This window comes from Urocampus carinirostris, chromosome 9 (assembly GCF_059441175.1).
Source record: "Urocampus carinirostris isolate Australia breed hairy pipefish chromosome 9, RoL_Ucar_1.0, whole genome shotgun sequence".
NCBI lineage: Eukaryota > Metazoa > Chordata > Actinopteri > Syngnathiformes > Syngnathidae > Urocampus > Urocampus carinirostris.
This window is the reverse complement of record NC_142357.1, coordinates 41,715,406-41,736,629: the sequence shown is the minus strand read 5'-3', so window position 1 is coordinate 41,736,629 and position 21,224 is coordinate 41,715,406. Positions and strand designations below refer to the sequence as shown.

The following is a 21,224-nucleotide window of genomic DNA, read 5'->3' as shown; positions in this document are numbered from 1 at the left end:
TTAGATAAAGATACATGTCTAGATAAATAGATAGGGATAGATGCCTAGATAGATAGATAGAGAGATGTCTAGATAGAGAGATGTCAAGATATATATAGGTGTCTAGATAGAGATAGAGAGATGTCTAGATAGATAGAGATAGAGAGATGTCTAGATAGATAAATAGATAGAGAGATGTCTAGATAGATAAATAGATAGAGAGATGTCTAGATAGATAAATAGATAGAGAGATGTCTAGATAGATAAATAGATAGAGAGATGTCTAGATAAATAGATAGATGTCTAGATAGATATAGATGTCTAGATAGATATATATAGATGTCTAGATAGATTGATGTCTAGATAGATATGAATAGATGTCTAGATAGATAGATGTCTAGATAGATAGAGATAGATGTCTAGATAGATAGAGATGTCTAAATAGATAAATAGAGAAAGATACTTTATTCATCCCCGTAGGGAAATAGCCAAAAATGAAGATAAAAAAAAAATGTCAGGATAAATAGGCAGGAATATTTACAAGGTATGCTTGGAGACTGGCCTAAGTTGTTAGGGCATCGTAACAGAGATAGATAGATAGATAGATACAGTGCAATGGTGCTGGATCAACTGAATTATTTTAGGTGTTGTTTTAGTCATGTGATGAAAATAGGTCTGTTGCAACTGTACCTCATTACTGCTTTGTTTCAGCTTCGGGTTCTTCTCCTCTAAAACCATCCAAAGTCCAACTAAGGTCATCAGCACACCGTGACCCACGTCCCCAAACATGACAGCAAACAGGAAGGGGAACGTGATAATCGTGTACAAAGCTGTAGAGAAATAAAACACACATGAAAAAGTGAGAGTGGCTAAACAGCAGTGTTTCGTCATTAGTTATAGTTACTCGCTACTTCTTCGAAAAAGTCACTAAAGTACTCTAGAGTAGAAGTAACTAGTGACCAGGGAAAGTAACTCTTTTCGTTACTTAAAACTGTCATTTTCATTGCACCTCACCAGCAACAGAAGTTTTAACCAAAATAAACAGTAAAAATATCATAAACCACGTGTCTCCCGACCTAACACTGAACACAGGCTCCCCCCAAGGTTGTGCACCGAGCCCCCTGCTTTTTACCCTCTACACCTCCGACTGCTCCCCGACCCACAAACACAATCATCAAGTTCGCCGACGATACCGCCTTGATCGGCCTCATCTCTGAAGGGGACGAGGCGGCGTACGAGGATGAGGTGGAGTCACTGTCAACGTGGTGTTCGGAAAACCACCTCATACTGAACACCACACAAACAAAAGAACTGATACTGGATTTCAGAAGGAATGCCAGGAATCCAGCACCACTCATCATAAAAGGAGACTGTGTAGAGAGAGTCCAGTCCTTCAAATTTCTGGGTGTGCATATCTCCGACGACCTCCCCTGGTCTGCAAACACCAGAACGGTGGTAGGGAAGGCCCAGCAGCGACTGCATTTCCCGAGAGTGCTCAGGAAAAATCATCTAAAACAGCAGCTGCAGGTGTCCTTCTACAAAGCCACACTGGAGAGCATTCTAACGTACTGCATTACGGTGTGGTATGCTGGATGCACAGCAGCAGACAGGAAAACGCTCCAGAGGGTCATCTAAACAGCCCAGAAAATTGTCGGTTGCTCTCTGACCAGTCTGGAGGACATTGCCTGCTCTCGCTACCTCAGCAGAGCAGAATACATCATCAAGGACTTTTCTCACCCCAGCCACCACCTCTTCGACCTGCTGCCTTCCGGCAAGCGCTACAGGTCACACAAAACAAAAACAAAAAGACTCAGAGACAGTTTCTTCCCCACAGCCATTACCACCCTAAACAGACACCGCACAAAAAACTGAAAAACTCTTGCAAAAACACTACCTCATACGAACATCTCTATGTTTCTTGCACATGTTGACTGCACTATGTTTACTGCCTACCTTGCACAATATTTGACTATATTTTGCACCAAATGCATATGTTGACTTTTTTTTTTTGCACTATATAGACTATTTTTGCACCAAATGTATAATTGCACAAACCCTTACGATACCAAACTGTATGTAACATCCTACATGCTGATCATTTCTTGTGTAAATATTGTGTAAATTATAACTATAACCTTATCCTCCTTGTTTTATAACCTTATCTTCTCTGTTCCTTTTTCTTCTTGGCTTTTTTACCTCACTGTGAATGTGTGAAACTGGAGTGTCATACCCAATTTCGTTGTCACAATATGTTAACCCATTTTGTAACAATGACAATAAAGGTATATTCTATTCTATTCTATAATAACATCCATCCATCATCTGTACCGCTTATCCTCAGTAGGGTCGCAGGGGTGCTGGAGCCCATCCCAGCTATCTTCAGGCAGTGGGCAGGGGACACCCTGAACTGCTTGCCAGCCACTCCCAGGGCACACAGAGACCGACAACAATCCACTCACTTATTCACACGTAGGGACAATTTGTACCGGCCATTTAACCTAAAATGCATGTTTTTGTGGACCGTGGGAGGAAACTCAAGCAAGCACGGGGAGAACATGCAAACTCCACACAGGAGGTTCAATCTCATGACCTCAGAACTGTGGCGCACAAGCGCTAACCACTGCGCCACCGTGCTGTCAATTACACTGTAACTGAAAATAATAATGCTGTGATTTATAACAGCGCTGCTGAGCAATAATGGGTCAATGTTGTGGATTTCTGATGACGCAGACCTGGATTGACTTCTCGGTAGCTGGCCACACCGTAGGCGTCCACGATGTTCTGGAAACCAGCAGTAAAGGAGTTGAGAGGAAACAAGGTCGGTGGAGAGGTAGTTGAAGGCAAGCGGTTGTAGAAGGAGTCCACACCGCTTCCGCTTTTTCTCTGGGAGCAACAAAATATTTGGATTAAGCTCAGAGCTGATTTGTCGTGGACCCCGGTTCTTCTGGGTTCCTCACCCCTCCCTCTCGGAGTGCGCTCTGCAGCTCGGGCAGTTTGGCCATGGGACACCAAGCCTCGGCGATCAAGCACTTGTCGGTGACTGAGGGACTGCAGAGGTTCAGGACCATCTGGACCGCTTTGCATTTCTGGACCCGGACCTTCCATTGGGGGAGCACGGCCACTGCCCGCATGAGCAGCTGCTGAAGGAAGGTTTCCGTCTGAGATACCACCTTTGGGAAAGAAACAGCAACGTTAGAAGATCTAAAAAATGACCATGATGAGTGACCAATAGGAAATAGAGGTTTGGAAAAAAAACATATCCTGATGGGTAATCAATAAATGGTTTCAGAACCAAATTGGCTTTTCCTGGCGAGTTAGGATCTAGTATCATTATTTCACACACACACGCAACTGCGGCGGTCCAGCTCATCTCTGAAGAGCAGGATGACGCATTACACCGGAAAACAACAGCAACCAGATGATAAAAGTGCTGTATCTGAGTCAGACCAGGAAGCATCTGCTACTGGTAATCATGGAATCCAGTACTGTGTCGAGTGATCCATGAACAATAAAAATAAAGTAGTCGTACATCAAAGTGGTTAGCACATTCGCCTGACACGCGAAAGGTCCCCGGTTTGAGACCGGGTAGAAACATATTTTTGTCATGATTGCCGATTGAGCGCAGCTGCGGCGGCTTAATTGGCGCCAACAGCCCGGACAGCTGATTGGCTGTCACTCTCTTTTTAAACCCCCGGCTTACTCTTGGAAGCCGTCAGATCGTTATGCGAACTGTTGCCTTCAGCTCAGTAAGCCTTTTCGTCCGACTCCGTTACTGCCCTGCTTTTTTTTCTGCATAATCTTTGTTGCCAACCTGTTTCCAAACCTGACTACGCCCCGTTCTGCCTGCCTCTTACCTGACCTGTTTCCCCCCGTTACCTGCCTGCCTCCTGCTACCGACCTCGCTTACGAACCCGACACCGCCTTTGATCTCCAGTCCCCGCCAACGACTTGCTATTCCCGCCTGTCTCCGATCCTCCTCGCCAGACACGGAAGTGCCACTTCCGCACCGCTTGCTCCTTTTGTCAGTCATTCATCGAATCATGGAAGCAAGCCTTACTCTCCCTCTTTATCAATAAAAACTGAGAAAACGAGCGCTATCGGGTCCTGTGTCTGTTTCTGGTCTGTGACAATTTTAGCCTGGGGAGGGATGGGTGCCACCAGGCTGTACTTGCCCAAAATACACCACAGGAAATGGTGCCCCTACCACCCTAGTGGTAAAGGGAACCCAAGACCAAAGACAATAAGTGATGGTGCGTAATATTTCACCACTAAAGGTCACAAAGAACAGAGCTGAGCATGTGCATTCCATTGATCGATCTGTACGGACCCGGAGCCGCTGAAAAGAGCAACTAGATGGAGTTGGTCAGAGCTGGTGAAAGTGGGAGAAGCTACTAAAAAGCATGGCCAGCTGGAAGGCAAAACACTGAAGGACGAAGCTGGAGCAGCTCACAGTAGCGGCCAGCGGCGAGCCATAGCCTGCAGCTAAGTGACTAAAATAAGGGGCTAGAAAAGGAAACAGCTGAAAAAAGCGCCAGACATCTGACAATCACAGGACTCCGCAACCATCACATGGAGGGCTCAACTGTGTGCAATAAGTGTTCGTTAAGTTCTAAAAACACCACTGGGACAGGCTACATTCGCAAAATGGTCATTCGGGCTACTGTAATAGTAGGATGGCAGCCAAATATGACAGTCTCCTCATATGGTGTCTTAAGTTGTGTAATACAATTAAAATACCGTAAATTCCGGACTATAAGCCGCTACTTTTTTCCCTAACTTTCGACTCTGCGGCTTATTCTGTGATGCGGCCAATTTATGTCATTTTTCTAACGGCCGCTAGCGGCGTTCGAGTGTTGCTACCATTAACTGCCCTGTCAAACTATATTATTATTATTAAAGCTTTGAAAACTCTCTCGGTGTACTGTCTTTCTTTGTAAATATGTGTAACCCATGTATAATATGTATTTGCAACTGTATATTTTTGTAATGTGTTTATTTGTATTTATTTTAGACACTTATTCTGTGAACGAAAAATGAGGGGCGGAACAAACGCCGAGTTTAAGTGGGGACCGCTAAAGGTGAGGGACAGACAAGGAAAGGAGAGGGGGTCAAAAGTTGGTTAAAGAAAAAGGAGTTGCGTCAGTAAATGTGTTCATCTGATATATTTTTCCCACCCTTACCTTTGGAAATAGACACTTTTTTCCTTGGATTCCTTTCAACGGGACCCGGACTCTGCAGGTCTGCATCAAACCTTAAGTACCGGTATCATTTTCCGTTCATTTTGCCGGCTGTGATTTTTGGACTATGGACTTTAATGAAGGACATTTAGTTTCAATTGCGGGACTTGAAGTCGGGTTCGGGTTAATTTTGTGTTTGTGTTACATGTTTAAATGTGGGCGCATGCGGCTTATATACAGGTGCGGCTTGTGTATGTACAAAATCGGTTTGCCTCTTCAAATGTGGTGGGTGCGGCTTATGATCAGGTGCGCTCTATAGTCCGGAATTTACGGTAGTATCATTTCTACACCTATAAGTCTTTAAAAAAATGAGATAATAGGTACGTTAGTTTTTGCTTGTTGTTTGAATCAATTGTGTCATTTAAATGAATGAAGTACTTTTTACACTACTAGGGGAGACAATATAATACATACTGGGGCTTTAAGGCCACAACAATTGATTAAATGAATAGCTTATGAATTTTCCAAGTAATTCATTTGAATCCTTGCAATGATGACTGTTTTTTTATCCCACTGTTGTTGACTAGTCCAAAAACATCAAAAAATAACCATTGGTTTAACTGCCTCCAATTAGCCCAATTTCTCTTTAGTTTCCCCGTTAATTCCTTGTGGATAGTCAGCAATAACGATTTTCCCTATGGAACATATACAACGAACATAAAATATTACACACTGTCCCTTTAATAGTATACTAGTTAGTTTGTTTCCCAACAGGTGCATAACTCGTTCAATCCCAATGTTGGAATTATGATCAAAGAGTTTAAATTTACATCAAGCCATATCCCCTAGTGGGAGGTGGCCAGAGTAATTTCTGACTCTTTCTGGGAGATTGATAAAGAGGAGGGGATTCCCAGCCCCCTCGCTCAACCCAACTAATGTGTTGGGAGTCATTAGGTGACCAAACCCCCCAATTCCAACCCCTAATACCGAGCGCCAAGCAGGGAGGCAATGGGTACCAATGTTGTAAGTCTTAAGTATGACTCGGTCGAGGCTTGAACCAAAACCTCCCAGTTTCGGGCGGGCGCCCTAACCCCCAAGGCCACCGAGCTGGTTTTAGGTTTTATAAACACAGGAAATCCGTTTTAATATATTGTCAAACAGATGAAGGTAAATGCACCTGTACTCTTCTGGTTTGCAGTATTTAGTGACATTTTTACAAAAGGACTCTGCTCGCACCTTGTTTTGTAACCAATATTCACACACATGAATTGAATCTGCGTGTGTATATTCTGTACAGCCCTTTGAGACTTCTTGTGATTAAACGTGACTGGACTGGGAACGTACGGATTTGATATCTTCAATCCTGCTTTGAAGTCCTTGGAGAATCTCCTCTCTTTCAGCGGTACTCTCGGGATACGTAAACGTCTGTGTGCGGAAGCTGTTGCGAAAAGAAACGGAAAAGTCAACGAGCACCGTGACGTCACTTTCAAAAGAATCGAGACCGATGGACTCACCAGTCGCAAATCTTCTTGACTTTCTGTCCGATCTGCTCCCCCCAGTAGGAAATGAGAAAGACGGTCCACTGCACCATCTCCCCCTGTGGACGAAAGCATTTCCTGTAAGAGTGGTGGACGTTCCCTCCCGAAGTTCCCCCCGCCGCAGACCGTGTCCGGGTGCTCGAGACGTTCCTCCATTTCGCGGAAGTCCACGATGATGTAACCGCGGCACGCTCGCCACAGCAAGCGCTCGAATGAGGGCACCCTCCAGGGGTGCACCACCCCTGCCACAAAACTAAATAGGAGGACATCCCTTATCAGATGCTTTCAAATCATGCATATGAAATTGTTAGAAATAATTCTTTATGGGGGGTGGGGGGGGGGGGTGAAAAGAGACCGGCATTTCCCAAGGGGGCAGATTTACAGTGGAACCTCGCTAGTTCGCGGTTCCACTTTTGCGGGTTCAGAGCTTCGCGGGTCTAAAAAAATATACCTTCTCAATAAAAGCATTTATTGACTTTACGCCATTGAGCGCGAGCTTATGACAACTGAAGACACGGTGTGGACACTCTTATTGTGAAGGGGAGGAGGAGGCCCTGACACAATGCCTAGTCATGGTGAGTTACCGCTTCGCTCACCCTCCCCCTCCTTTAACTCCTCCCACCTCACTCCCTTCTTATGTGGCGCTCAGTTTATCATGGAGGAACTCGGCGACGCGACGTAAGTATATTCTCTTCTGTCACATTTCATCTCAAGTTTGACTTTATTATACCAAAAGCAAGCGGTTGTTTGTACTACCTAAACACGGCTAATTGTCTGTGGTTTCGTGTATTTGTTGTAAAAGCCGTTCGATGCCGCTAGCTAAAGTATGTTGTTATTGTCAGAAGGTAACTCTTTCACTTTCATTAAAATGAACACGGACCATTTTTTGAACTGTTGTTTCCCAAAACGCTTCACAAACACTCATCAAATATCACATTTCCACTGTTTTTATTTTCAATATGTAACCGGTAGTGTTAACAAGCGAAATAAACTGAGGGGTTAATACAATCATACTGAATGCTTCGTAGTGGTTTCGCCGCAGTCCTATTCCGTGTACATACAACATATTTTACAGTTTGTTTTTTTTATAACATGAATTTCACTCTCTCTCTACCCGTATTCTATATGGTGTACTGTATACAGGGGGGGTATACTGTATACCTGTATACCTGTATACGTTTTTTTAAGCATTTTGAAGGGGCGCCGCTACTTCGCGGGTTTTCAGTTTTTGCGGGTGGTCTTGGTCCCCATTAACCGCGATAACCGAGGGATTACTGTAATTTCTTAAATAAATAAACTAAGTGTACTCCATCGAATTAGCCGAATTAAGTGTCGCTCGAGTCTTCGTCGAGCCTCTCTCTCGTTCTTCCTCGATCTTCTCAAGTTCTTCCTCTGCGCACGCCTTTCTCCCAAGCTGGCGTGTCGGCTACTCCCATGGGCGGGCCAGAGAAAAGCCCCCACGTGGCCCCATCATCTCGGAGAAGAGCGTCGGGATGTCTGTCCTTGTGCATCTGGCCTTCTGCGTCAGAGTCCTGTTATCAACAGAACTAAACAAAACATTCGCATTCGGAATGGCGTGACCTGAAGCTCACCCAGTGAAAATCTTCATATGCCCTCGATAAATGTAATTTGTATTTGATCGTACCAAATCCCTTATAGTCAAATGTATAAAATCCTTCAATATGAAAATGAAATTTACTACAGCACATTTGCTGGTTTTTATCTACAGCTCAATGTAAAGTGAAGGATTTTATACATTTGACTCTAAGGGATTTTATACGATTGAATACAAGTTACATTTATTGAGTGCAATGAAAATTTTTACAGAGTGGGCTTCAGGTCACGCTGTTCCAAATACGGAATGTTTTGGTCTGGGGAATTTTGATAACAGGAGTCTGACGGGGGACGGCAGGCAATGTTTGGAGAAGAGGGCCCTGATGACGTAGAAACCCTCGGTGTTGTTTTGAGTTTTTCCAGACATCGAGGCGAGGTGGTGGAGCCGTGTAGCCCACGTGCGGGCTTTCCTGGCAAGCCCATGGGAGGAGCCGGCACACCAGCTTGCGGAAAAAATGTGGGCCGAGGAGAGAAGCAAGAAGATCGAGAGAGGAGGCTTGACAGAGACTCGAGCGACACTAATTCGGCCATATTGGATGGCGTTCACTTAGTTAAATTGTCTAAGAAATTAAATCTGCCCACGTGTGGAAATGCCAGTCTCTTGTTTTGACCTTGAGGCGAGGGGGCTTTCCTGGCACGCCCATGGGAGGAGCCGGCACAGCAGCCGGCGGAAAAAAAACGTGGGCCGGGAGAAGAAAGGCAGAAGATCGCGAGAGGAGGGTTGACAGCGACTCGAGCGGAACTAATTCGGCCAATTCGATAGAGTTTACTTAGTTGAATTATTTAAGAAATTAAATCTGCCCCGTGTGCAAATGCCGGTCTCTTGTCCATATTTCCATCAAGAAACGAGCGCACATTGTTAGGTGAATGTAGGTTGTGTTTGGTTAATGGAGTCAGGTAACTAATTCGAACAATTTGGTAAACAATACATTTTAATATTTTAATTCCAAACAATAGACATCAAATTAAACAAATAAAAACGTGCATAAAAAAAGAACGAAACAACTACAGTTTAACAGTTTAATATGTCTTGCTCCGGTTGTCAGCCCGTCAAACGAACTTCTGCCCCACAAGACGTGGGTTCTGACTCGGTCCTCTTTTGCTGTTGGTATTTCAAGTCCGGTATTGTTCATATTTATTTTTTTCCTTGTATAATTTCGGTTTCCAGTTTTGTTTCTGTCTGTTTTTGTCCCGTTTGTTAGTTTCTCCAGTTTTTGTTCCCGTCTAGTTTCTCCTGTTTATATTAGTTATCGATCTCGTCGGTCAATGGCTTCCCGTCTTTCCACGCAAGACCGGCTGCCTAACGTGCATGACTCCCAATTTCCCGTAAAATAAAGGCTTGTGTCAGAACGTCACGCAATTGGGTCCTGATCCTGTTCTGGTTCATGACAATTTCTGTGTTTTCCAACTCAGATGACTCAATATTAGTAGCACTTGCAGTGGTTATTTAAGTGTAGTACCTTTCAAAAGAGACCAAAATTGTCCATATTATCTAAACAGTTCAAGGAGCACATTCAATTTACTTGGGGGACGTCTTTAGAGTGGGATTTTAGGCAAATTTTACAGGTCAGTTCAGGGGTCAATAAGATACGAGGACATGCACCTGAGGCGGACATCACGGGGGTTGTCAAAAAGGCCGTGGTTCTCCAGGAGAGTCTGAGGCGCCTGCAGAAAAAAAAAACCCACAACAAATGAGGTTAGCCAAAAAATGGGAATTATGACCGATGACGGAGACAGAAGGGTCATGCTGTCAAAACCTGCGAGGCGGTGAGCGAATGCGTCAGGGTCAGAACTCCTCTGTACTGGCACAGTTGAGTCAGTTGGGCACCGAGACTGTCTCTGTTCCTGGACACCTGGTTAGAAAAACATGCAATCCTTTTAAGGGGAGTTTGAAAACGTGAAAAATGAGAGAAAATAGGACACGTTTTTTGCATAATTTCTATATATTATATAGTGTTTGGAATTTAATATTGAAATGTACCGTTTACCAAATTGTTCGAATTAGTTATCCGACTCCATTAACCAAACACAAGCTACATTCTCCTAAAAATGCGCGCTCGTTTCTTGATGGAAATATGGACAAGAGACCGGCATTTCCACACGTGGGCAAATTTAATTTCTTAAATAATTTAACTAAGTGAACTCTATCGAATTAGTTCCGCTCAAGTCTCCGTCAAGCCTCCTCTTTCGATCTTTTGCCTTTCTTCTCCCGGCCCACGTTTTTTTTCCGCAGGCTGCTGTGCCGGCTCCTCCCATGGGCGTGCCAGGAAAGCCCCCTCGCCTCGAGGTCAAAACATCCGAGCGTTTCTACGTCACCAGGGCCGTCTGCGTCGAGAAGTGCTGATTATCTTATCAGCCCTTTGTCCCAGTTCCCCGCTGTTCCTGTAAACATCATTCTCCACTAGGTTGCATTGACCTCGCCCCACAGCTCAGCCAGTGAATACCTTTTGCATTTAAATGTCATTTGTATTTGATTGTACAAAATCCTTTGAGCTGCCCTCTACGCTAACTTTACACCCTTTTTTTTTTCCTTGATTTCAAAGCGTGCTCTATCGAGTCAGACAGCCAGGAATCACAGAATGGAAATAATTTCAAGCATTTGTGAGCACTTTATGTTCCGCAGGTTGGAGAGCGTTCTCCATCCGGGCCCCGGTGCTGTGGAATGCTCTTCCCCCTGAGATCCGATCTGCAACCTCAGTGGAAATGTTTAAATCTAAGCTTAAAGCACACTTCTACTCTATAGCATATGAATAACCTATACTTTTGTGGACAATATCTCTATTATTTGTATTTGCAACATCCTTTGCTGTCTGGTAATCCTGAAAGGGGATACCACATGTGCGGTCCCTTCTCAAGGTTTCTCCATTTTCCTCACGTTGAGGTTTTTGAGTTTTTCCTTGCCCTCATGTTGGTTCCAGATCAGGGGATGGTGTAATAATGGTTTGAAATAATAGTCTGTGCAATAATCTGTGCAGCCCTTTGAGACTCTTTGTGATTAAGGTCAATACAAATAAAAATGACTTGACTACCCAAAATTCACGCATTTTCTTGACCTTGAACACAACACTAAAATTCAAGGATTTCAAGCACCCGTACGAACCCTGATATTATTTTGACTGGGCGTGCCATTGAAAATAAATTGAGACTAAATTACTCAGGTACCCCAGCACATGGAATATATCGGAACCCATCTGCATGATTGTGGGGAGAAACACTACACATTCTGTGCTAAATTGAAAAAAAAATGCTCTTTTTGAAAAGCCCTTTAAAAAAAAAACTAAAAAAAAAAACAAAAACAAAGTTTGTTTCCTGCCCAACCCACCTCACGCAGCTCTCTGGCCAACCTCTCGCTTTCCTCCTCGATGGTGATGAGCTCTCGGGGCTGGGGGGCCGAAGGTGTCGGACAAGGTAGGGGGAGAGGGCCCTTTAACGGGGGGGACATGGACCGATTGATCTGCTGCTCCAGGAATGCTAGGAGGGTCGACAAAACCGATCAAAACAGCTTGAAAAGACATGAAAACTTTGCAGTTTGCTTTACTATGATACGTTTCGTTTACTGTAGATTCTGGACTATAAGCTGCACACCATTGTAAGCCACAACAAATACATTTTTTTGAAGAAAACACCATCCATTTCATACACAAGCCGTGCCTGATTATAAGCCGCACGTGCCCACGTTGAATCGTGAGATATTTACAAAGAAACATAGTAGGTCGACCGATAATGGACGCCTCAATTATCGCCACAGATATTTGTTTGTTTTGACGGATATCGGTATCGCCAGGTGCGCATGCAAGTATCCCAGCATGCTCTTCGTGTCACCCTCACCCTCTGAATTTGTGGAAAGGAATCACTCGAGAAAGGTGTTGACAAGTTTGGCTATTGTTCATTAAGAGGTCTGCCTCGCCCATTTCCGACAGATTGTCATAAGTCAGCAAAACCAGACATCATTGGATCAGTTTTCAATAAACCAGAGGCAAAAAGGTAAATGAATATTGTGATTATTTCCTCATTTTACGTTTATTGTGCGGCGATATAACTTTAACATGTATTATTTTCATGTATTGATGCTCTTCTATGATTTGTTTGAAAAATATATTGTACTTTTGCGGCGCTTGGAACGGGCTAGCACATTTACATTCAAAATTTGGCTCTACTTATAAAGTTTCCCAGGTTACGAAGCTACTCACAGAACGAAATAAATTTGTCAGTAGAGATACCAGTCTGTCCTGTTTATGAGATAATACATGTGTCTGTTTGTTTTTTATCAATAGTGTTGTGATTAAATTAAAGTGCTACACATCATGAGGGGTCTATTTAATACACAATGGGGCTTCAAAATTAATGTGATTTGCTGGACTTTTTCTCATAAGTGAAGTATACCCATGATCAAGGTTCCCTCTAAGGTGCGTGTGTGCGCAATTGCGCACCGCCCAGAGCTTTTCCGCGCACAAGAAAATCTAGCCAGCTCACAAAAATGAGGGATCAAAATTGCTGATTATAAAGCGAATTAAGTCAAAGTTGCGGTGCATGAAGGTAAAAATACACAGGTTTCCCTGACGCTGTGTTCTAAATGCGGTATTTTGAAGTCAAGGTCGAAGTAGAACGACGTTGAGTAAAGTCAGTAGAGTTTTTCGAGAACCGGCTTCTTCGGCTCGGCTCACTAAAAAGAAACCGGCTCTTTCGGGGCCAAAACGGCTCTTCAGGTTGTTTTTGCTTCTTTAATCCCTACACGACCAAATGTTATGTAAAATTATGCACAAAATGACTTAAAGGAAGGGGGGAATAGAACGAAAAAGAAAAAAATACCAAAATGAAAAATTTGTGAAAAGCTGAGAAAAAAAGAAACAAAAGGAAGAGGAAAAAAGAAGGAAAACTTCAGAAAAAAACAGAAGAAAAAGAAACAAAGGAAAAAAAGTAAAAGGAGAACAAAAAGAAAAAGTAACAGCTAGGAAAAAATAAACAAAATGATTTTTTTTAGGAATTAAAAAAATATAGAAAAACAGGAAAAAGAAGAAAAAGTTTGTGTTGCATTCAAATAATTTCCAATGATACCAAGTCAATCTTGTTGCCAACATTGTACTTCCACTAAAATAATGTGATTAAATACAGTTCTGTATCGTGCAACCGACTCAATAAGCCCCCCAAAATCTTAGTATTATGAGACAAAAGATACCAGGAAAAAAAAGAAATGGATATCTTGTAAAAGAATTGTAAAAACAAATGATGTTTGTAGGCAATCGTACATGAGTCAATTCATTCAAAAGTGAAAAATAATTTTGCCTTGCCGGAAACTCAAGTTTTGGACATGTTTGATAATGACTTAGTGGCCACACTTGGGATTGCTGTTGCTCACTGTTGTTTCAAGCGTTGCTCACCCACTTTGTGTGAACACTCAGACCCCTGGAAAATTAGAGGGAACATTGCCCATGATGGCAAATACAGGTCTTTATCGTTTTATGAGAGAGAACTTGCACAACTGGTGGTTGGTGGACTAAATACTTTTTTACCGGTTGCCAATGTAATCAACTAAGATTCACAGAATGAATAATGTCAGTATGTTATTAGAGTCTTAAAAGGTAAATACTTACAAAACGTTTTCTCAAGCTCCTCGCATCGTCTCACTTCCCCGACAAATTTCCTCTGAAAGGCGTTGACGTTGGGATTTAACTGAGGAAAGAGGAAGAATGGCTTAAAGTATTCATAGGATCACAAGGGGAAGCGTTTGGTGACTAAAAGCCAACGTCTCGGAAACAATTTACACATGATGCATCGTGACATGTGAAGAATCCGATTTGAGCGCTGTTTAAAGACAAGCACTTTTTGGTTAATGATCTATGGAATGAGGACGGAAGAGACGTGACCCACGGGACGGATAATTCCATTTCATTTGCACAATGTGTAACAGTGTTGGAGGCCGGGCGGCGAAATCTGGTCTCTCTGAAGACCTTAATTGTGTCTCACATCTCTGAACTCCACCAGGCCCAGCTCCCCCAACTCGCTGACGCAGTTGTAGGCCGACCCGGACTGGAGGAAGAGCTGCACCAGGCAGACTTCTTCGCTGCGGAACATGGCCCCGATGGCTGCCTAGAAAAATGGAAAAACAGAAATGAATAGTCTGTTAGTCAACTCTTGCAAACTTGGTCTAGTACCAGTTTGTAGATTTATTTTGTTATTTGTTGGTATCAGATTGGTAAATGCACTACTTTGACCAAATAGGAAGCTTTGAGTACAAAAGGTACAAAATGCTGCAGCGAGGCTTTTGACCAAGACAAGAAAGTTTGATCACATGACCCCGATTTTAGCGAACCTGCATTGGCTCCCTGCTAGCTTAAGATGTGAGTTTAGGGTTCTGTTGGTAGTATACAAAATCATGCATGGACTTGCTCCCTTATCTCTTTTAGATTTAATCCAACCCATATGATCCGGTCCGGAGCCTTCACTCTGAAAATGCTGGTCTACGAGTGATCCCAAGAGCCAAGAAGAAATCCGCAGGTTGGAGAGCAATCTCCATTCAGGCCCCGATGTTGTAGAATGCTCTTCCCCCTGAGATTTGATCTGCAACCTCAGTGGAAATGTTTGAATCTAGGCTTAAAACACAATTCTATTCTAAAGTCAAGTCAAGTCATGTTTATTTGTTTGGCCCTTAATCACAAAGAGTCTCAAGAGGCTGCACAGACCACAGATTGTTCCAAACCACAAACTATTATGACACCATCCCCTGATCTAAAACCTACAGGAGGGCAAGGAAAACTCTTAAAAACCTCAGTCAAGTCATGTTTATTTGTTTGGCCCTTAATCACAAAGAGTTTCAAAAGGCTGCACACTCCACAGATCATTGCAAACCACAGACTATAACATATGAATAACCTATATTTCATGTTGACAATATCTGTGTATTATTTGTAATTGCAACATCCATTGCAGTCGGGTCATCCTGGAAAGGAGATGACCTCATGTGCGGTCCCTTCAAGGTTTCTTCATTTTCCTCATGTTAAGGATTTTGAGTTTTTCCTTGCCCTCATGTTGGTTTTAGATCCGGGGATGGTGTCCTAATAGTCTGTGGTTTGCAATAATCTGTGGTCTGTGCAGCCCTTTGAGACTCTTTGTGATTAAGGGGCGTCACAAATAAACATGACTTGACTTTGACTTTCATCGACACGGTGTAACGACAATAAAGGCTTTTTATTCGATTTTTGGGGGGAGAATGATCAACAGTAGGGATTTAACTTCAAAAAGAGACCAAAACTATGCTGATACACCAAATGGTTCTAGTTCAGCTTTACTTTGGGTGCACCATTTTAAAATAGAACAGAATAGAATACCTCTATTTTCCTTACACAGAATGTCATTAAATTCAAAGCAGCACCCTATAGTGCACATAGACAGATATGATTGAGAGTAACATAGAATTTAAAAGTAGAGCAATTACCAATATGCTCAAACATATACCTAATTTCTTGCAACACAAAAACGGAACACAATATAAAAACCTAATAGGCAGCAACTGAGAAAGCAGCGATCAATGATAAATGTCGGTTATTTACAGATCATCTGTTATTATCAATGGGCATTAGCAGTGTCTGAAACTCATGAGAAAAAGTTAGCGGCCACCAGGGGGCAGACAACTCTGAAAAGTTGCTTCCCCAGCCATAATGTTGCCTGCCACATTTTTCACAACTTGGAACACAATAAGACGACTCATAGCAAAAAAAAAACCCCCTGTTGTTGCAAAGTATTAAGGATTGATAATCAGAATATAAAACAGAACAGTACTGTAAAATTAAGTTTATTATAAATCTTCTTATAACATTCATTGCATGACATGGCTGTTTTCCATCTGCCATCAGTATGTACCTGTATTGACTCATCTTCATTCATACAATGTTTGCTACAAGCCACGTGAACTCCTCTTTCCACGATGCTTTTTATGTACGTTTACGTTTTCTAACGTCATACATTTTGTTTGCTTCTTTTGAATCTTTCTTCTGGGGCTGAGGTTTTGGCTTGATTCCTAACCACTTCTCCATTTTTCTTGTGTTTTCTGTGCGTCTGCTACAAGCCACGTGAACTCCTCTTTCCACGAGGCTTTTATGTACGTTTACGTTTTGTAGCGTCATCAATTTAGTTCGCTTCTTTTGAATCTCTCTTCTAAGGCAGAGGTTTTGGCTTGATTCCTAACCACTTCTCCATTTTTCTCGTGTTCTCTGTGCGTCTGCTTTGGAAAATGATATGCAAATGCACGACCTTATAACACTCGGGAAAGTCCGGAAGCACCAAGTTATTCGAAGCGGAGTTCCGATTGGCTGCCGAGTATACAAATTGCCAAACGAACCGAAATTTCCAAACCAAACGAAGATTTGGAAAACTGAATAAATCAAACGTTTGATTTGAAAAAAATTATTTTGTTTTTTCTTTTCTTTCCTTCTTTCTTGAAAAAGTTGTCGGCCGCCCGGGCGGAGACAGACACTAGCATTAGGCATTCAGGTGAAAATACTACGTAGTATTTCATAAGGTTAAAATAAATAATACAACTTCACACATCAGAAGAATATCTTACATTTTCGATTCAACACAAACAAAAGAAATGTCCTGATATTAAAGGTGTTGGGGGGGCTGGATTTAGAGGATTTATCACCCAAAATGTATACAATTAATAACAGATTATAAAAATACAGAGGACAAATAACTTGATAATTGATTAGTTGTCAATCAAATCAATGAGTTGTTGATACTTGACACATCACTTTGAGGTACGACTGAACTATATAAAGAAAGGAGGGGATGTATGTATAAGAAAGGAGGGGGATGTGTATTTAAACTACAAAATCAACAGAAAACATTGTGTTTGATTTTGTACTTAACATTTCAAAGGGTGTACTTCTTTTCTTTTTCTCATGTACAGTACTCACACCAGTAGATCGATTTTGCGGAGTTTTTTGATGGTGAGCCTATTTTAAGTATTCTGACATTTATTTAAATAGTATCTACGCGCTTTCACCCTTTTGTTTTTGTAAAAAAAAAAAATTGAAGTAAACATGTACTCCCGGAAGACCCCCTGGATACGCCGACCCCGCCATTTTCCCCCACTTTACGACAGCAACCACAAATTGTTAAGACACTGTGCGTCACAAGACTTGCAGTGTAAATAGGGAGAATCAAAATCACCGTAACCATGGAACAAAGTCAAGTCAAGTCATTTTTATTTGTATAGCCCTAAATCACGAAGAAAAGCTAAGAAATAGGAAGAAGGTGCAGAAATCCCCACACTTGGCTGTTGCTCAGCCATAACCATTTTTTGAGGACACAAAAAAAACTCAGAAAATCTGATTTTTAATTTGCCGTCTCCTACCGTTTTTGCATCCGCCCACTACTCCACTCCGCCAGCTTTACACAAGTCGCACTTAAAGAAAATACAGTTTCTATTTTCCTTTACGTGTATATTTATTTATAATGTTAATAAATCAATAATACATATACCACATTTAAGAAGTACTTAGTATTACCATTTTTTTACTTTATAATAATAATAATAATAATAATTTCCTTTGTATTGTCATTCTTTGTAACAATGTACACAGAACGAAATGTCGATACACCTGACCCGTTGTAGCGAGCCGATGCAGCCGCAGCCAACAGAGGGCGCCGCCATTTTACCAATTAGGTATGACTCGGCCGAGGCGCGAACCAGCGACCTCCCAGTCTCAAAGCGGGCACACTACCATCTAGGCTACTTAATGTTTTTATTCATGGTAATGGGAGTTTGGAATGCATTATACAGATTACGTGTACGAGGGAAAACACTAATTTCAGAGTTAGTACACCTTCACAGTCAAATTCAAGCACCTTTCAAGCACTTTACAAGACATTTTCCAATTTTGTCATTTCTCATGATAATAGAATAGAATAGAATATGCCTATATTGTCATTGTTTCAACATGGGATATATTGTAACAACGAAATTGGACGACTCCAGTTCCGCATTTACAGTGAGGATAAGGAAACAAAGAGATAAAGGAACAAAGAACATGTTTTAACTGTCTTTGTTGTAAATAGGCTCTGCTTCCTCCGGAGGGGGGGGGGGGGGTGATAAGGGGGGTGAGGGACAAACAGAAATGGTGGATCCAACTGGATGTTTGATCTTACAGTACACACAGTCCAGTGTTTTTTCCCGAATTGCTTAGTCCACGTATTGAATGGATTTGGGAAGTACAGTCCATAAACATGCCCGATTAAAGTCGCCGGCGACCATACAAACTTATGCCAGCTGCCATTTATCACAAGATAAAAAGAAATGCAATGGCAAAGCAAAGCCACCAGTGAGCAATATTGGCAGCATTTTAGACGAACTCGATTCATTTTTCTTCATTTAATGTGTGGTCTATTAAGTCAGACTGCCGGGAATTTTGACAACAATTTCAAACATTTATTAGCACTTCACTCAAAGTTCGAGCAATTTTCAAATCTTGTAAATGCAGCATTAAAATTCAAACATTTTCAAGGATTCTTCCACCAGAGCAGCCCTGTCAGAGTCATTTTTAAGGAAACATGATTTATTTTTCTTCAATTTATGCGCGGTCTATTGAGTCGGACTCTCGGGAAACGTGGCAACAATTTCAAGCTTTGAGAATCACTTCACCCGAAATTCAAGCACTTTCCGATCCTTGTAAACACTAGCGCTGCACAATCGACTGAAATCTAATCGAAATCTAATCCATTCAGAAAACATGCATGTCAGGTTAATGGGACGTTCAAAATTGTCCCTAGGTGTTAATGAGCGAGTGACTTGTCTGTCTCTGTGTGCCCTGCGAATGGCTGGTAACCGGTTCAGGATGTCCCCTGCCCGAAAGACAGCTGGGATGGATGGATAGTTCAAGGAGATTTTTCTATATTTTTAACACCGTGGCGGATCATTTTGACCAGAGGACAACAGGTCTCACAAAAAAATGCACTTTTATTTTGAAATTGCAATACTGGTGTTAAACGTAGAGCGCTTGTCTTGGGATCAAGACGTCGCAGGTTCGATTCCCAGCTCCTCTGTGTTATATGTCTAAGTATCCTTGGGCAAGACACTGAATCCCAAATGCCCTCAATAAACAGTTAGACACCTTGCGTGGCTGATGCTGCTATCGGTGTGTGAGTTTGTGTGAATGGGTAAGTGTGAAGCACATTGTAAAGCTCTTTGGGAGGTATTCATTGACTTGAAAAGCGCTATATAAATGCAGACCACTTACCATTTAATAATCTCCCCCCTCCCCAAAATAAAAAACAGGCAGTCCTAGTAAACACAACATTAAAATTCAAACATGTTCAAGGATTTCAAGCATTCGTACAAACCCTGTAAAACCTATTGGTGTAAAGGGGGGATTCTACTACTACTAAAAAAATATAGAAGAGAAAATAACATAGACCCAACAAACGATATTGTTACTAAGGGACAAACTTTTTCGGTGCCTTTGAATTTAAAGTCCTTGTCGTTTTATGTTTTTATCTGCGTATTTTAATTAGCGTCAAGACAATATAGAGATGGTTTGAATATGTGAAACAGAAGAGCGCGGTGATTTTCAATTTAAAACGGCAAAAAATAACATTATTTTTCAATTACACCAAAACTTTAAGCAGAGTTTCCAACCGTGACTCATATTTTCCATTTATTTTTCTTTGTCACGCCAAATGTATTTAAAAAGCGAAAGAACGTTACAAAATAACGGAAATTGAATGTATCATTAGGAGGAACTATTTTAAATCGAAGTTCGATTAATCAGGACTGTTTACTCACAAACGGGAACTTTGTGTCCGTTTCATGTAAATAACTTGAATGAGCTCACCGTTACAGTTTGTAGCTAAATTCCAGCGACGACGAGGCACTTTAATTGAGAAAACGTCCCCCGCCGTCGAGTGTCAACCGGGTCTCAAGCGGCGTCGTGAAGAAGCCCAACTTGAGTGATTTGGACTCCCATCTCACTTCCCGTTTGGAAAGTCACGTTACTGCGGTCTCACGTGATTCTCGGCCCGCTACCGCGAGATTTCAGCTCGGGATTTTAAACGCTAGCAAAGGGCGCCATCTTTTACCGAATGTTTTTTTTTACTTTTAAATTAAGAACAAAAGCATCCACATTTTTGTACAAAAATTGCAATGCAACGTTGCGTAAAATTATGACCGTGGTCAGGGTTCATACGGGTGCTTGAAAATCCTTGAATTTGAGTGTTTTCAAGGTGTCCTCGTCTGCTTGAATTACGGGTGGAGTGTTGGAAAGTGCTGGAAATTGTTGCCATGTTTCTTGGCAGTCTGACTTTTTAGACCATGCAATAAATGAAGATTTTTTTTTAATGGGTGAATATTACAACAACATGCCTGCTCTGGTGGCTTGTCATTACGGCGTGATCACGTGAAGCGTCACCGCCTCCTACTGGTCATACCCAAGAGTACAACTCAATTTTGGGTTAGGCTCACCAAGAAGAGTTAGCTTTTAAGGCTCCTCCAAGTCTCCGCAGATTTTTGTTTTAATAATATATTAGCAATTATAATAAAACATTATGTACCAAACTAGTACGTAGTTACTAAAGTCAAATATTTTTGCAGGGGAGCTCTGCAAAACGCATTTCAAGTCATGGTCAAATGGCTGTACAGACTACTTTATTATTACACCATCCTTTGATCTAAAACCTACATGAGGGCAAGGAAAACTCAAAAACCTCAAGTCAAGTCATGTTTGTGACACCCTTAATTCCAAGGAGTCTCAAAGGGCTGCACAGACTACTACAAACTAGAGACTATTATTACAGCATCCCATGATCTAAAACCGACACGCGGGCAAGGAAAAACTCAAAAACCTCAGCATGGGGAATATGAAGAAACCTTGAGGGGACTGCACATGAGGTCATCCCCCTTCCAAGATGACCAGGCTGCAATCGA

The 21,224-nt window shown here is 42.0% G+C and overlaps 1 protein-coding gene across 1 annotated transcript in view; it reads right to left on the bottom strand.

The window, feature by feature from the left end:
• Positions 1-20,304, bottom strand: part of tcirg1b (T cell immune regulator 1, ATPase H+ transporting V0 subunit a3b) — a 32,520-nt gene extending 12,216 nt beyond the window's left edge. Inside the window, exons 1-12 of the mRNA XM_088343916.1 lie at positions 20,137-20,304; positions 14,273-14,395; positions 13,900-13,978; positions 11,631-11,779; positions 10,066-10,161; positions 9,912-9,973; positions 6,821-6,947; positions 6,671-6,753; positions 6,501-6,594; positions 2,937-3,149; positions 2,712-2,862; positions 670-809 (exon numbers count right to left, since the gene is read on the bottom strand). Of these exons, the coding sequence (XP_088200042.1) occupies positions 670-809; positions 2,712-2,862; positions 2,937-3,149; positions 6,501-6,594; positions 6,671-6,753; positions 6,821-6,947; positions 9,912-9,973; positions 10,066-10,161; positions 11,631-11,779; positions 13,900-13,978; positions 14,273-14,380 (1,302 nt within the window). The 5' untranslated portion in view covers positions 14,381-14,395; positions 20,137-20,304. The remainder of the gene's footprint in view (positions 1-669; positions 810-2,711; positions 2,863-2,936; positions 3,150-6,500; positions 6,595-6,670; positions 6,754-6,820; positions 6,948-9,911; positions 9,974-10,065; positions 10,162-11,630; positions 11,780-13,899; positions 13,979-14,272; positions 14,396-20,136) is intronic.
• Positions 20,305-21,224: the final 920 nt, after the last annotated feature.